This window comes from Talpa occidentalis, unplaced genomic scaffold (genome assembly GCF_014898055.3).
Source record: "Talpa occidentalis isolate TD23 unplaced genomic scaffold, MPIMG_talOcc4v2.1 talOcc4.2, whole genome shotgun sequence".
Lineage (NCBI taxonomy): Eukaryota > Metazoa > Chordata > Mammalia > Eulipotyphla > Talpidae > Talpa > Talpa occidentalis.
This window is the reverse complement of record NW_023602073.1, coordinates 101,319,422-101,336,439: the sequence shown is the minus strand read 5'-3', so window position 1 is coordinate 101,336,439 and position 17,018 is coordinate 101,319,422. Positions and strand designations below refer to the sequence as shown.

The 17,018-nt window shown below is 37.8% G+C and overlaps 1 protein-coding gene across 3 annotated transcripts in view; it reads left to right on the top strand.

Annotated features, from left to right (window-relative positions):
* Positions 1–469: 469 nt before the first annotated feature.
* NDUFAF4 (NADH:ubiquinone oxidoreductase complex assembly factor 4) overlaps positions 470–17,018 on the top strand; it is a 32,209-nt gene continuing 15,660 nt past the window's right edge. Inside the window, exons 1-4 of one of the 3 annotated variants that reach the window (XM_037520128.2) lie at positions 470–694; positions 1,207–1,310; positions 6,250–6,453; positions 8,197–10,852. In XM_037520128.2, the coding sequence (XP_037376025.1) occupies positions 559–694; positions 1,207–1,310; positions 6,250–6,453; positions 8,197–8,250 (498 nt within the window). In that variant the 5' untranslated portion in view covers positions 470–558 and the 3' untranslated portion in view covers positions 8,251–10,852. Of the gene's footprint in view, positions 695–1,206; positions 1,311–6,249; positions 10,853–17,018 lie in introns of those variants that run through there. The other 2 variants (XR_008553297.1, XM_037520127.2) reach the window with 2 other exon arrangements.

Here is a 17,018-nt window from a genome sequence, read left to right as displayed (position 1 = left end):
AAAAGCAGGAAAGGGAAAATTTGGAAACTTCCTCGATCCTCGTGCAATCAGATCCATTTTTACTGTCTTCCTCTTTGGCTACACTGACCTGTGAAAACACTTCAAGGTCAATTTCAAAAAGACTTTCTCTATTCACCAAGCAACTCTGGAATCACGTGGGAAGATTGAACCAACGCCACGCCTCACTCTGAACGAATTAAATCAGCCAGTCTGGGCTGGGCGAGGCAAGAAACTTTTAAAGTTCCCGCGTGACTCCAGGAATCTGCAGGGGTGAGAACCACCAGCGATCTGAGCTCTCGCCCGGTCGGGTTGAAAGCTCCGCAAACTACAAATTGCAGGCGGGGGAGCGAGGCTCCAATCTTTGACACACTCTGGGCGGAGACGCGGCGTGTGCCCTCCCGACCGCCAGGGGGCGAACTTGGCGCACTTAACGACCTTTTTCCCGGCGCGCGGCAGGGGTGACCCCGGACGTGCGCATGCTCCGTGCGTCCCGGAGGTCGTCCGTGCCGGTGCTTCCCCACGTGTGGCGTGAACCTGAGGGCATCATGTTGTGAGGAGATGGGAGCCTCGGTGACTCGTGCGATTCGGAATTTCAACCTGGAGAACCGGACGGAGCGGGAAATCAGCAAGATGAAGCCCTCTTCCGCCCCCAGGCACCCCTCAACCAAGAAGCTCCTCCAAGAGCAGATAAGCCGTGAGTGGGGCGAACTCGGGGTGCAGGCGACACCTCGCGCGGGGAGACCCCCTTTCAGTGGCCGGGGTGATCGCGGGCAGGTGGCGCCTCCGGGCCGCTGACATTGAGACTGTCCCCTCGCGCCCGAGGTGCCGCCGGCGGCTCCGCCTACTGAGTAGTCCCCGGGGGCGACCTGTGCCCGCCACCGACCCCGGGCTCGCCAGCTTTTGTCATTAAAGCCTAGAAATTTAATGTAAAGCCTAAATTAGGCTTTAATGTCATTAAAGCCCAGAAATTTAATGTGAGGAATCCAAATCCAAAGGGATAATGTGCAGCGGAGGTTTTCTCTAGTTGTCTTCATAGAACTGTAGACTCCCAGCCTGACCTCGTAGTTTGAATTATATTTAAAATTATTTCCGTACATTCCGAGTGATTGTTTATTAAGCAAAAAATTGTATCGTGTGTTAAGTGTTTCGGATCTGAGAGGAAATGACCGTTTTCTTTAACACTGTGACTTTTTTTTTTTTCTCTAGACAATCCAGGAATTAAGGGAGAAATTGCTAGAAAAGATGACAGACTGCTGTCATTGCTAAAAGATGTGTATGTTGATTCCAAAGATCCTGTGGCTTCTATGCAGGTAATGTGTGTTTTAATTCAGTGAATAACTAATTTCATTCTTTGGGGCCCAAGAAAAACGGTCAAGACAAGTGTGCATAATTGCTGATATGTTTATAAAGGAGAAATATAGACACTGAGTATATGGAAGGGACCTATTTGAAGTAGGAAGATTAAGAATGAGTAAGGAATTGGCGTTTAAACCCATCTAAATAATGAATTGAAGTTAAACCACGTGCGTTTTGGGCAGCAAGAAGATTCTGAGTAGGAATAACTTGATTATAGGAGGAGAAAGTGCCAGTGACCACTCCAAAGTTTTTTCTTTCTAAAATACTCTGGTTCTCTCTCCCTATATAAGCAATAGACTGCACAGATATAGTAATTCTTAATTTGCACTGGATAAGAGAAATAAAGGTGATATGTAAAATGAGGTTTGCATGTAATAGTAATTAACACCACATGCTCACAGAAAAAAGATAGTGGGATTAATGTTGGTATCCTTTTTTTTTTAATGTTGATGTTCTTGATGTTCTTGATGTTATTTATAGATAGGTATTGAATAGTATTATTTCTCTCCTGTTATATTAAAGCATGCATTTGAAAAATTGGCTCTTGGAGAGTGGGGAAAAAACCAAACAACTCATTGCTTTTTTAAGTATAAAATTCATATATATAGGTACAATACCTTAAGAGGTACACAGTGGCATTAACAATTTGGGGAGTTATTAGGCAAAGATGCATGGGAGAGTGAAAATGAAAAAAAGTTGAAGAAGGGCCTCCCCGGTGGCACAGCGGTTGAGCGCTGGGTTGCGAGGCTGCCCGCAGCCTCTGCAGCGCCGGTTTGATCCCCGGCTGCTCCCTGGCCACTGGAGGAGGGTCCCACATGGCGCACAGAATTCTCCTGCCACCCGCTGCTCCCCTCAGCAGTGTACTTCGGTCCTACTGCCTGTTCTGCTCCCCGCTCCGGCTCTGGTGAATTCTCTCACCCTCCTGCACTTCTGACTGTACCCCAGTGCTTGTATTAAATAAATAAATAAATAAATAAATAAATAAATAAATAAATAAAAATTTAAAAAAATCAAATATTTAAAAAAAAAAGAAAAAAGAAAAAAAGTTGAAGTAGCTGTTTTTTTTTTTTCCCCTTTTGGGCAGGTCTTAATTTCCTTAATGTCTCCAAAACATCAGTAATCCTATACCTGTAATGACTAGTAGTTTCTCTATTTTTTGTCTGACTTTGTAACTTTTTATTGCTGTTCAAAATTCTGTCAGATTTTTTTTTTGTCTATAGGAAGTCTGGACTCTTAACATAAAAAATAGTCTTCTGTATTTTCTTTTAGTATTTTTATGACTGTATATTTTGTCTTAAAATCTTTATTTGACCTTTAAGTATTTGGAGATCTTTGCAAATGGATGAACAATGTCTAAAATAATTAGTTGAATAACCCAATTCGTTTTCTACTGAGTTAATGCTAATACACACACATACAGGCCTGTATTTTTCTATTTTAATTAGTAGGGCTCTTAATGTGTCTTGATACTTGCTATGATCTTCTCTCTTTTGAAAAGCTTCTTGACTTTTCTCACACATTTTTCCCTAGCTGAAGTTGAGAATCAAATTGTTAGGTTCTTTTAGTAAGCCCTGTTTGAATTTTGAGTATAATTGATGTAGAATTTATGGGTTAGTTTAAGGACAGTTAACATCTATGTATTGTTGAGTCTTTGGGAGATGGAAATAAATACTGAGTCTTTGTTACTATGGGGTCTTTTCTTAGCCTAAATTTTTTGATTTATTGCAAATATATCAGAAAATGAGTGATTTTTATATGGCAGCTGTCCACATTACTAGATTATTTCTATTCATTTCTTAGCTGATTCTCATTTTTCAAAGATATTCTTATATCTGTATAAAATTGTAAATTTCTTCCTGGTGTTTACATTCTTTACAGGCATTGTTTATAGCAATATAAACATGTATAGTGAAAATTGGTATTCTATCCTTTTTTATCTATTCTGTTATTTCCTTACATAAGATGCCTCAGATGATTCAGCAATAGTGATAACAAAATGATACTGGTTTCTGATAAAATCCTTTTTTTACATTTGGAACATTTTCTTATGTTTTTATCAAGAGAGGATGTTGAATTTTGTCAGATACTATTTCAGTGTCTTAATATCTTTTAAAAGATTTATTTTATTTATGCATGCATGTAAGAACTGGGGTGTAGGCCAGAGGTGCAGGGGGTGAGAGGATTCACCAAAGGATTCATTCAGACAGAGTGGGGAGCAGAACAGGCAGATCTACTGAAATACACTGCTGAGGGTAACAGCGGGAGAGATAGGAGAGGTCTGCTGAGCCATGTGGGATAGCTCCCTGGCTGGGCATGGAACTCATGCTGTAGTGGCTGCTGATAGCTTGATAGTGCTGAAACTTTGTGACACCTGGGAGACCCTTCAATGTCTTAATATTAATTACAATATTTAATATTAATCAGAAGAGAAATATGAATAAAAGTGTGTATCAGATGGAAAGAAGGTTTTCATGGGAATAGAAAGATAAGGAAAGCTTTGAGTTTGGGGAGGTGAAGAAATTGGGAAAAGTGTTTCAGGTCAAAATTATGAAGATGGGAGATTATATGATGCCTTTGTAGATGGTTAGAGTTCGTATAGTTAGGGGAAAGTGCAAGGGACGACTTTGGAAGGAATAAGGTGAAATAGGGGACATTAGGGGCAAGATCATATAGGGGTGAGAGGATTCACCAGAGATAGAGTGGAGAGCAGAATAGGTGGATTTACTGAAATATACTGCTGAGGGGAGCAGTGGGTGAGACTGAAGAGGTCCACTGTACCAAATGTGGGTTAGCAGGGATCAAACTCAGGCCACATCAGAGATAGCTTGATAGTGCTGAGACTTAACCCCTATGGCACCAGGGAGGCGCAAAAGAGACCGATTCAATAGTTACTGTAAGAAATATTGACTTAGACTATGCTGATATAGTGACTAATAGAGAAGTAAATGTGGTTGAAAGGGACTTAGGAAGTTTCAACAGGATGTTGGCCTCAATTAGATGTAATGAGTGAGAGAAAGGGAAATATCAGGGATAATCTATAGTTTCTGGTAGATGGGAGTTGGGAAGTGTTGGTCATTAGGATCAAGAATATGCAGGTAGAAGTGGATTTTGAAGGGAAAAGGATGGGCTCAGTTTTAGACATAGTGATTATTATAAGTATTTGTAGGTTGTCCAAGTAGAAATGCCCAACAGTCATTTGGGAAGTTAGGTCTGGAAGTCAAGAGAAAAGTCCAGGTTTGTGGTCAAATTTGAAAATCATTAACATGTAGGTAGTAATGGAAGTTCAGGGAGTGTTTGGGATTACTAAGGAGGCATGAATAGAGTGAGAAGATCTAGACCAAAACTTGGGGCATACTAACACTTAAATAACAGCTGAGGGAAATATTTCACAAAGAAAAGTGAAGAAGGAACCACTGGAGAGACAGGTGAAAAATAGTAGTAAGCTGGCATGAAAACCAAGGGGAGGGCCTCCCCGGTGGCACGGTGTGTTGAGCACAGCGCTGTGAAGCTGTCTGCAGCCTCTGCGGTGCCAGTTCAATTCCCAGGGAGATTCCCACATGGCGCAGCAGATCTCTCCTATCTTTCAGTCTGTCTGCCTGTTCTGCTCCCCACTCTGTCTGTGGTGACTCCTCTTACCCTCCCACACCTCTGGCCTGTACCCCAGCTATTGTATAAATGAAAATAAATAAATAAATCTTTAAAAAAAAGAAAAAGAATACCAAGGCGAGGTAGTGTTCGGTTTATTAGAGGTGTCTACACAATTTGATGCTGTAATGAGTTCAGATAAAGCCTACAAAGGATCCTCTGGATCAAGCAATTTAGATGTCTTTAGAGATTGCAAATATTATCTTTTAAAACTTTACTTAAGGCCTCCCCTGGTAGCACAGGCGGTTGAGCACAGCATTGTGAAGCTGCCAGCAGCCTCTGCAGCTTGGGTTTGATTTCCAGCCGGCCAGCAAGACTCCCACATGGTGCGGCAGAAGTCTCCTGTCACACCCACTGCTCCCCTCAGCAGTGTATTTCAGTCAGTCTGCCTATTCTGTTCCCCGTTCTGTCTCTGGTGAATCCTCTCACCCTCCCCATGCATCTGGCCTGTACTCCGGTTCTTGAATGCATGGATAAATAAATCTTTAAAAAAAAACAAAAACTTTGCTTTAAAGCTTAAAAAGAAGGAAACTGCTTATAAGGAAAGTGTTGGTTTTGAGTTTGGTGCATGTTTTCAAAAAGTTAGAAATGACGTTTTTATATTTTGACCAAAATTTAACATTGGTTAGGGTATACATTTGAAAGGAAAAGAATAATTGACACAGCTTGGTAAAGGAATAAAATACAGAGCACAAATGCAAAGAATAATCTTGGATGGGAAAGACAGATGAAAGAATGGGTGTGTATAAGTTATCATTTATATTTGGGGGGATAGCAGGCATTAATTTATTTTTATTGAAGAGACAAGCTCATTAGCAATATTTTAATTCCTTCGAGGGTTTGGGGACCTGGAATATGAAATACAAAACTAGGAAACAGAATGTAGGTTATCCAGTAAACTTTTAGGGTAGCAGTAGAATTCCACTGTTCTAAAGCAGTATTTAATCAATTAGTTATTTTTCTTTTAATGTGCTTGAAATAATGTGAGTGAGTGGTGTGTATTTCATTACTTTTTAGAACTATCTTTAGAACTATCTTTTTAGAACTATCTAAATTTCTTAATGATTGAATTTATATATGAAATGGTGAATTGGCAAAAGTGTCATGAAGCTGACTTATTACAATGAGAAAATGTAGTTTGAAGAAGCTGTTTTGGAATTATTTGAAGAACAATAGTGCAAGAAGTATGAAAATACATGTCAAATATTTTCTCTCTCATTTTGAAACCCTTTTTTCTTTTGGTACTAGGTAAAAGATGCTGTAACACCTCAACAACCGAAAGAGTTCAGATTGCCAAAAGGCCATCACTTCGAAATGATGAATATTAAGAACATTCCTAAAGGCAAAATTTCCATTGTGGAAGCATTGACGCTTCTTAATAATCATAAACTTCATCCAGAAACTTGGACTGCTGAGAAAATAGCAGAAGAATACCATCTAGAACAAAAAGATGTAAATTCTCTTCTCAAATACTTTGTTACTTTTGAAGTCAAGATTTTCCCTCCTAAAGACAAAAAAGCAATACAATCAAAGTGAAGAAAATAATGAAATTATTTTCCTGTGTGTAGTCCTCATCCCTGCCCTGTTTTATGTTCTCATTTTTAGCATATTAAATTATAAAAATTACTAGCTGTTCAAATCTTCCGCCTTGTGGGAGCATGCTGTTTATTGGGCTCTGCTGATTTCTTAGGGTTGCTGATAGAATTTATTTTATTTTATTTTATTTTATACTTTAATTTGGTTTAGGTACATATTTATAGGTGGTATCAGCATAACTAAATATATGTACCTATTATAAATAGAGACATTAATGTATTATTTCAGGCACATCTTATCATCAGCTTTTAAATTGGTCATATGAATCCCTCATTTAACCTTCAGAGTTTTACCTTCCATTTCAGGTCATTGGTTCATGCTCCCTATAGAATGGTAAAAGTGACATTTCTTGACTCTTGACTGACATTTTGACAGTGAGGTTAAATAACAGTATTTTCAAATAAAGACATAGGAAACAATATAAAATTAATAAAAAATATGTTTTTATTCTCCAAGGAGTGCTTCTTTTGAATATGGTTTTATGTATGAGATGACTGTCTTTAAAAATATATAAAAATAATTCGTGGCATTTATAAAAGTAGCTTTGCTCAGAACTGAATGTAGAAATGAAAGAAATATTTAAAGACTGGTTAAAGTACTAAATGCTGTAACATTGGTACTGAAATGAAGTCTGGTGGTAAATGAAATCTGGTGATGATATGTATATTTTATAATTGAAGTGGTTGATCGAAGAGAGAAAAAATTGCAATAGAAGCAACAGTGTGAGCATGGGGGATGAACCTGAGAAATTGCTACTTTGTCCATTTACCAAACATACTGAGCACATGCGCCACTACTAGTTTCTTGAATGTGATTGTATTAGTTTAGTTCTGTCATATTACTGCCTGTAAGATCTTGGATATTATAACCTCTCTGAGATTGAATTTTCTCTATACAATGAATATAATGCTACCTACTTTTAAGAGTTACTGTGAAATTACAGTACTGCAAAAGACTGAACTAATAGGAATTATCTTTTGCAGTTGAGAACAGAGGCCTGCACAGGATTCATGAACTATTTATTTAAGATTATTTTGTAGTTTATGACAGCCAAGCCCAGAATTTAGGTTTTCAAAATACTGCTTGTGTGTGTGTGTTTTTTTTTGTCTGTGCTAGAAAGAAGCATGTCTCAAAAGAGCAGGAAGTACAGATTGTAGGAATATTAGGGAATGTGGCGTAAAGATTCCAGGTTATTGACTGTCTATGAGGAAAGCTAGGCTAGGCATTACTACTTTCCAGGGGTTCCCTTTGAAATGATGTGATAATGGAAAGAGGCATTTGAAATGTTGAGGATAATCAAGATGGGAAATAGTGAAGCTTGTTTTAAATGCAGTTTCATTATGTGAATTAACTATAATTTATATTGGGTTTAAAAGCAGTTTAAAAATAGTTAAATTTGAAAACAATTGGTCTTTGAGAGTATTGGTCAATACTTTGAAACTATTCACTTTTATCTTATAAATGTTATGGTTTCTGAGCCATTTTCTCTAGTCATAACTATACCATGGTTAGGCGGCTGTCATTTCATGATGTTACATGATCAGATAAAGTGCTTCCCATAGCATTCATTGGCCTCTTACTGCTTTTTATCATACGTAGGAGAGCTCTTGGGCAGTGGTGGTATGGCGTTTAGATTCAGAAAACCTGGGTTGATATCAGCATCACCAGCCATGTGACCTTGGAAGTGTTTTCAACTGTGAAGCAGGTAATTACTAGCATCTTAAAAGCAATTATTGTACTAGGCATTGATTAAGTGCTTTATGTGTTTGATTGTTTAATATTTCTGCAGGTGTGGGAATAAGTACTGTTAACCATATTCTAAAGGGAAAATTAAAGCACAGGACTCTTGAGTAATTTTTCAAAGATTACTCAGCAAGTAAACCTTAGTAGGTTATTTTCAGAATCTTGGGCTCCTCACTGCTGCACTGTGTTGCCTCCGTGAGATTATGTGAATTAAGGGAAGTGGCATTCATGGAGTCTGGGACAGACGAGGCCAGGACCGCTCATTGTACACCATCAATGAGAATCAGCTGTATTGCTCTGGAAAAGTTTGCATGGGCCCTCTCTGCTGAGAGACCAGTTTAATAAGTCTGGGAGATTTCTTTGGTGTTGGCCTCGGAATCCAGATTGTTTTCAAAATATTTAATGACCAAGTATGGCACCAAACTATTCAAACTGCTAGCCATATGTGCAAGTTGAATATCGGCATTGTTGGGGTTTTTCTAAAGTTTATTTTGACAGACGAAAGGGAGCAAGAGATGGAAAAGTGACTGAAGGAGAGATTTCTGGGGAATGAAGGAAAGAAACAATGAATTTTTGGAGGTGAAAAGATTTGGGGTGGCAAGATCAGGACATGAGGAGGGAGGTTAATAATAGGAGGGCATTAGAACTAGGATAAAGGGAATTGATGTAGGAAAAAAACTGCTCAATTGGGTGGATTTGTTTGGGAGACCCAACTTGATAAGTAGGTTTCTACTTATTTGATAAATAGGGTTACCATATAATTTGCTGCCCAAATTGGGACATTTTAGAAAGAGAAATGGGTACCAATTAAGTTAGGACAATAGAGACAATGGGCATCAACTGAAATATCCTGGACAAGGTAGGAGGTATAGGCACTATACAAAAGGCACTAGTCCAGGTTTCATAAGTCTAATGGGATATAACTGTCTTAGCTCCACCATGTCAGCATTTAGCATCTCACCAATAACCACAAAAGAATGACTCCTGTCTGTGCAAGAACTTTGACTAGTGCTTAGTATGGACATCCCTTAGTTCTGTGTCTTCAAACAACAAAATCCCAAGAAAAAGGAGGATGGAGTCCTGAACATTTAGTGCTGTTGTGATGAAGTTTCTCTATCTTTTTTGGAGGTATTAAACTGAAATGGCTCACAGCACCTGAATTGAGGCCATTCTTTAAAGACAGCTTGCTTGGTACAAGTCAAAAATATGTAAGAAATGAGCAAATTTGAAAGATTAGAGGGTTTGTGCCCCCCAAGCAACCATTCATTCATTGACAGCTGCCTTGCTTTCTTGTCTTGGCAAACACCAATCCATAAACTAGTTAGAGAGAAGGAATGTCTGTCCATGTATTTATCTGGATATACCTTTTCTTCTGGTTTAGGAATAATAGGAAATTACTTGCTTGGCAAAGTGAGATACCAGAAGCATTTAGATCTAAATAAATACCTATAAAAAACAAAACTTCACATTCAGAGAATTTGAGTCACTGATTCCAGAACCTTCCTTTGCCATTGTTAGTACTCCAACAATAGAATTATATCTTGGGGGTATGTGTGAATAGAAGTCTAGAAAAGAAGAACTCACACAGGTGATAAGAACAGAATCCTGAACAGAGATCAAATTCTGTAGTTTTTAAATGTACTTATATTATGAAGTTTATAGTAGGTAACACCAGATTGTTTCCTCTGCTTCCTGTGAGGAGAAAGGCAACAGGGAAGTCAAAGATGAATCATTTGGGTTTAAGAATTTAGTCAGAATTGGGGCCCCCTGGTGGTGCAAGGGTTAAGACGCAACCTATGAAGCTGTCCACAGCCACTGCAGCAGAAGTTCCTTCCCCAGCCAGGGAGCTACCCATATGGCATGGCAGACCTCTCCTGTCTCGCCTGCTGCTCCCCTCAGCAGTGTATTTCACTCATTCTGCCTGTTCTGCTCCCCACTTTCTCTGGTGAATCCTCTCACCCTCCACACCCCTGGCCTGTACCCCAGTTCTTGTATGAATAAAAGAATTTAGTCAGGATGACATAAACCAGTATCTGTGCACTGAGAAGTAATCTCTGAGATACAACAGTGCCACCTGACGATGGACTCTTGCTAATGGCTCTAAAGCAAGTAAACTAAGAAAAGGTTTGTGTGTCGGACTGGTTACAGATAACCATATCTGGAAATAGAGGGGATTTTTTGGGATGAAACATTATGTATTTCTAAAATAAGCCTCAGGTTGTCTTACTCCAAAAAGATAAGTATTGATTAAATTCAAGACATACATGTTTGGTACTGAAAATTCCATTTAGAGAAATGATATTTGAGCAATTTTGGCATTTTAGTATGCTGTGTAACACTTACGTATAAGAAATGTCATAGTTAAGAGTTTAAGTGTCTTCCTGAAGCTTATGGTAAACATAATATAAATCATGCAATAATTTAATTGAACTATATAAGAAAGATTATCACTTTTACTGTAGTATTATCTGTAATTTCCCATGATGCTTGTTAAGGAACAGTATGCTTTTGTGAAATGTTTTAATTTTTTTGTCAATATTTTTTAATAAATATGACATTATTATTTGACATATCTCTCTTTTTTCAGATTATTTATTGAGGTGAAGTTGTTTTACATTGTTGTATCTGTTTTGGGAGTTATTGGTTTAAATGTATGTTTTCATGTCATGCCCACTACCAGTGTCCCAGTAATCCACCATGTTCCATTGCACCCCCTCTTTCCCCTATGTCCGCTCAACACCCTCCCCTTTTGTTGCCTCACTTTTGCAGGATTTGACATATCTTTATATGGGTGAACAACAAACAGATGCTGCTTTATAATTACCAAAATAAGAAACAGTGCAAATAGGTACCTATTTGTTATTTAGATGATTATTAGTGTCCTGTACTTGGAGTATTCAACTCTTCCTAACATAGAGTATTCAAATAATTGAATCACTATTCAATTATTGCTGTATCAGCCTTTCTGCTTCTAGTTATTGGTTGAGACAGGGAGCTTAGAAAAGGGAAACCATTCAAAATGTGTCTTGTGAAAGAAAAGGAGAGAGTAAAATCATTTTTTGTCTTATAAAACATCCCAGAAATAAAACATCACGAAAAAAATGAGTACCTTTCACCTCTTAGGATATTCTTTCCTTACACCTTTTTTTTTTTTTTTTTTTTTTAAAGATTTATTTATTTATTTATTTATGCAAGCACTGGGTACAGTCAGATGCGTGGGAGGGTGAGAGAATTCACCAGAGCCAGAGTGGGGAACAGAACAGGCAGACTGGCAGGAGAGGTCTGTTGCGCCATGTGGGACCCTCGCTGGCGGCTGGGGATCACACCAGCACTGCAGAGGCTGCAGGCAGCTTTGCAACCCAGCATTCAACCGCTGCACCACCAGGGGATGCCCCCTTACACCTTTTTTCTTTTTGTTGCTGGCCTTGATACTCAGGAGAAACAGTGAAAGATGAGATAAAAGATTTTAAAAGGACCAAATTTTAGAGATTCTAAAATCTCAAAAACAACATCCTTAATGAGGTCTTTAAATATGTAGGTTGTCATATTCTATTTTTCAAGAGACCCACTTTTAGGTAGGTCATATATGTGACCCACTTCTGAGGGCAGATATAAAATTAATAACATTATTTTCTAAAACTTTCTGTTCTTGCTCAAGTAATTTATTAAGCAGAAGGAAGATAGCATTTAAACTTGGCTTAATAGTTTTTTAATAGAGAAGTGGATTTCAAATCATTTCCTCAAATCAGTGATACTGCTAATTACTCATTTACTTTTTCATTCACAACAAATATATTTATCCTATTGTGTACACTTTTAGAAGGCAGGGATACTGCTAGAAGACAACAAAGTCCCAAGTCTTATGGAATTTACAGTTTTGCAGAGTTTGCTAGATCAGTTACCTCTTGCTACATAACAAACCATCTCAAAACATAGTGATTTAAAACAATTAGTTATTATCTTTCATGGTTTTATTTTTTGTTCAGCGGGGTGGAGTCTCTCATGCAGTTGTGGCTGGTACTGGTATCACTGAAGGCCCAATGGGGCTGGGCATCCAGGGTGACTCCTGACAGGCACTTGATGCTGGTTGTTGACTGAGAGCTCTGCTAATACTGGATCTGAGCATCTATCACAGGCTCTCCATGTGGCCCCGGTTTCTCTTAGCATGGCCCAGTCAGCATGCTTTTCTTAGCATAGCTGGATTCCAAAAGTAAATGCTGCTGCCAAAGAAATTGGTAGACCTCACTCTATTCTGTCTGTTAGAGCAGTCATAAAGCCTGCCTTAACTCATGGTAGAGGATATAGGTAGCACCTTCCTATGGGAAAAACGTCAAAGAATGTGAATATCTTAGCCCTTTGCAGTGTATCATATCATGGAATGCATGATGTCAGTTTGTCTCATTTTGATGATGTTAACTTTGATAGTTTGGTTAAGGTGGCATCTGCAATGTTGTCCCTATAAAATTACTATTTTTCCCTTAGAATTAATTATTAGGAATGGCATGAGAGTTACGAGAAGTGTTCTCTCCCTTGATCTGGGTGGACGTTGTCTTAGTATACACATTCGTACTGGTTTATCAAGCTGTTCTAAAATAAAGCATTTTACATACTTAAGTATGTTACCATCAATAATTAAAAAGAAAATTTTAAAAATCAAAGTTGCCCAGCTTCATCTTCATTCCTTGCCTGGTTGTACTTTGATTGTTTGGCTTGACAGTGATTCCACTAGTCTCCCAATTCCAAACCCACACACTCAACAGCTCTAACTAACTCACCCTCAGCTTTCTGCCTCTGTCATGATTCTCTATAACTCCGTTCTCACCTGTCACCTAGACTGATTTTTTTCCAAACATATGCAAATGTAAAAATGTTGCTTTTCTGGTTTAAATTCACACCATCACCTCTAGGAAAATTCAAAGTTCCATAAGTTTTAAGCAGCTATATGCCTGCTTAATCTCTCCAAACTCATCTTTCATGACTTTCTCATGGTGAACTCCAGCCTTCCTAAGTCTCCTATTGAGATATGTATTTACCTATGGTCTAACATGCAAAATAATACTTTCGTGGTTTATTGAATAGCAATTGAATTCAATTCAGTTTAACGGATATTACTGAGTATTTAATGCAAGTCTCTGAGCTAGGTAGAGAGGTAAGTGTTATGATAAAGAATAAACAGTGCTTGCATCCTGTTGGAATATTGGAACTGTACAAATTAGCCTATACTAACAAGGCAGAACTTAATAATTGCCATAAGAAGTATAAACAGAATGCGACGGAAATCCAAAGGAGGGATTGAAGAGGCCCTACCTAAGCACAGCTAATTTTGCTGTAATTAATGCTATTGTTCTAAGGAGAATGAAGCTTACATATAAGGAGCTTCATTATAAAAATAATTAGTACATTGATGAATTCAGGTTCCTGAGCCCAGTCCCTTTTGTAGGTGGTATATTTGGTGACTATGTAGAGAGATCTTCGATTCTCTGTGAATATTCTTTTATCTTTCTTGAGAGGCTATTTGAGGTATTTACCTTTTGTGTGGCTTTGACTTTCTTATGCTTGTAGATACTGCTTCCATTTTCATTTTCTTCTTGCAAAGCACTGCAGTGGCTGCTGCAGTGTAAACTGAGACTTGCTGGTATACTCACTGTGGGCCTTTGTGCAATGTGTGCTGTCTTGAGACAGCACTTTTTAATGTTTATGGAGAAGGGGTGACCTCTGGTGAGGTCTCAGATCTTTATATTTTATTAGACATCTAATGTTCCTTTTATACCTCCTATCCACATTTATATGCATAGAATCCTTTGATTATATAACTGTTATAGAAGTGCCAACTGTATAAGATTGCTAAGGTTGCCATAACAAAGTACCACTGGCTAGGTGACCTAAACCACAGACATTAATTTTCTCATGATTTTGAAATCTAGAATTCTGAGATTAAGGAATCAGAGGGGTTCCTTCTGAGCCCTCTCTTGTTGGCTTAAACATGACTGTCTTCTTGTGTGTTCACTTTGTGTGTAAGTACTAATCACCTTTTCTTATGAAGACATCGTTAGTGTTGGATTCATTCATAGGGTAGTCATTAGCCTACCCTAATGACCCCACTTAACCTTAATTAGCTCCTTAAAGGCCCTGTCTCTAGTTACTTTCACATTCTAATTCAGTATTGGACTTAAAACATGAATTTGGGGGAACACAGTTCAATCCATAACACCAACCTATGTCAGCGTTTAGCTGCATAAAATTATTTTTTAAGGACATGATTTGATCTTGATGCATTTCTCATTGCTGCAAATTCAGGCTGGTTTATGCTGCAGTTTACGCCAAAAATTTCTATTAATGATAATTGGGACTTCTACACATTGATGATCCTATAGCATTGGGTGGTATCTTAAGATAAGGTTCAACTCCTTTCATTTACAGGTTCCAGTATGGTGTCTAAACTCAAACAGTTGGTAGAGTCTAGAACCCCTGGTCCTGATTTCCTGGATTCACCATACAATGTTACATTTCCCTTGTAATAACAATCAAAGCATGGCATGGAAATTCAAGATTTCACAGTCTCTCTTTTGCAATCAGAAATGAGATTAGGAATAAGTATACCTGGAGATTTAAGGGTTCTACTTATATGCTAGTTCTTTGAAAATATCTGCAATGCATAATTAAAACTTATAATTTTTCATAAGTGAATTAAAAGTCATAGGATATATTAGCAAGGCATACCTGAGCTTAAATAGCTTCCCCCAACTATTGGACAATTATTTAACATTCTTGACTTCATTCCTGCCCCAGTCACATTCCTATACTATTTAGCGGCGAGAATATATCAAAAAAACAAATGTATGTCTGACCTTTCTGATCTTCAGAATAAAGCAAAAACCACATCATTATAACAATTTACCATTTTTATATATCTCCCTGCCATCACTGTGAAAATAATGAATATTGATTCCTGGATCTATGGAAATAACTTTTTTTCTGCCATTATTATTTTTATGGGATTATAAACTTAAATCTCTACCTTAGATATCTCCACAGATTTATAAACTTTGTGGCAAGTTGAATTTTTCAGAATTTAAAATATAATTGTTTAAGTATTAAACATGGTTTCATTGAGAATTTAATCAGTTGAAAGAGAATTCTGTGAAAGAATGCACTAATATTTAAGAATGTCAAACTTGACATATCATCACATCATGACATTGTGTGTGTAAATATTTGATCTTTGCCATTATTGAAGGCTTGACTATTGACTTGTTTGAAGCAAAATAAATCAATCCTGTTGATTAGGTCTCAGACCTAAGATTCCAGCAAATGTGTGCCCTTGTTCCCCATATCTAGCAGTTTTGATGGACAGAATTTTGAGTGGCCAGACATCAAATGTCCCAGGGGCCTTCCTTGGGCCTCTCTTCTTCCCAGCTGATTGTGAGAGAATGTCTTTTAAAACTGACATCCTATCAGTCAGGCCTTGGAGGCAGCACTGTGCCCTCAAAACAATTATGGGTATGAAAGATAAGAATAGCCTCCCTCCACACTGTCTGCTCTATTAACTTAGGATTTGGGAGGCAGTGGGCTGCCCTAGATTCCATTCTGGCCTATTTGAAACATCAAAGAAAGAGACAAAGCAATTGGATACCACAGTATTAGAAAACTCTTTTCAAAAGATGAAGGAGGAGCAGCAAGCTAATTTTTCATTTATCTCTTGAAAAAGTTCTTTCCCATTGTCAATTAGGAAAGAAGCAGACAGGACTTTTCTTGAAAAGGAGAATAGGAAAATTTGGCCAGAATTTAGAGAAGGTGTTTTGAATTTTGTTTTTCTCTGGATTGTCAAAGATGATATTTGCATATGTAAATATTTTTATTCTGAAAGGAAAAAGATAACTTTTAGGTGGGGCAAGCTAGAAATGAAAATACAGCTATCAAATAATGCAAATGCCTGCAGTTGTTCTGATTTATTTTCATTATTATGACAGAGGAGATAGAAAAAAGAGATTTAAGCTATTTTCTTCCTGTAGGACTCAACATCCTTTCTTTCCCAGAAGTCTATTTTTTTTTTTTTGTGAAATCCCAAATCCGTGTTTATTTTTCCAACTTGGTGTACAATTTAAGAAGTCATTTATCTTCATCATTTTGTATATCTGGGACTTTATAAACATCTTGTTCTCAGAAGGATTCCAAAAGAAACCAAAGTCACAATGGCTTATTTCCCTGCTTTTCCTCAGAACAACACAACAATATTATCTAGGTGTTTCTATTTTTACCCTATAATGAGGACAGTCAATCTAAAATTGCACATAGCCCTGAGCTGTTACATTTCTGGTTCACTTTAACCTGAATAAGAGCTTCAGATTTTCCTGAAATCAGATGTTTTTTTCAAGGCAGTGCATGGCTTGTTACCATCAGAATTCAGTGTTTATTTCTCATTGTAATGAAAAAAGGCCCTCTGGCTGTCCAACCAGCTGTAATTTTTTACCAGTTTTGAATAAACATTTCAGCCCATAATGAGTCATTGTTGGATTTGATGAACAAAATGGAATTAGAGGCAGAGTAATTTACATCTGTGCTAGCCACACATTAAAGTTTTTTTTTAACAAATGTGGGTGAAGCAGAAGGATGGCTGTGGTTTTCAAAATGTGGAGAATAGTTGGAAAAGAGTGAGTTTGCCCTTGTGTGCTGTTCCA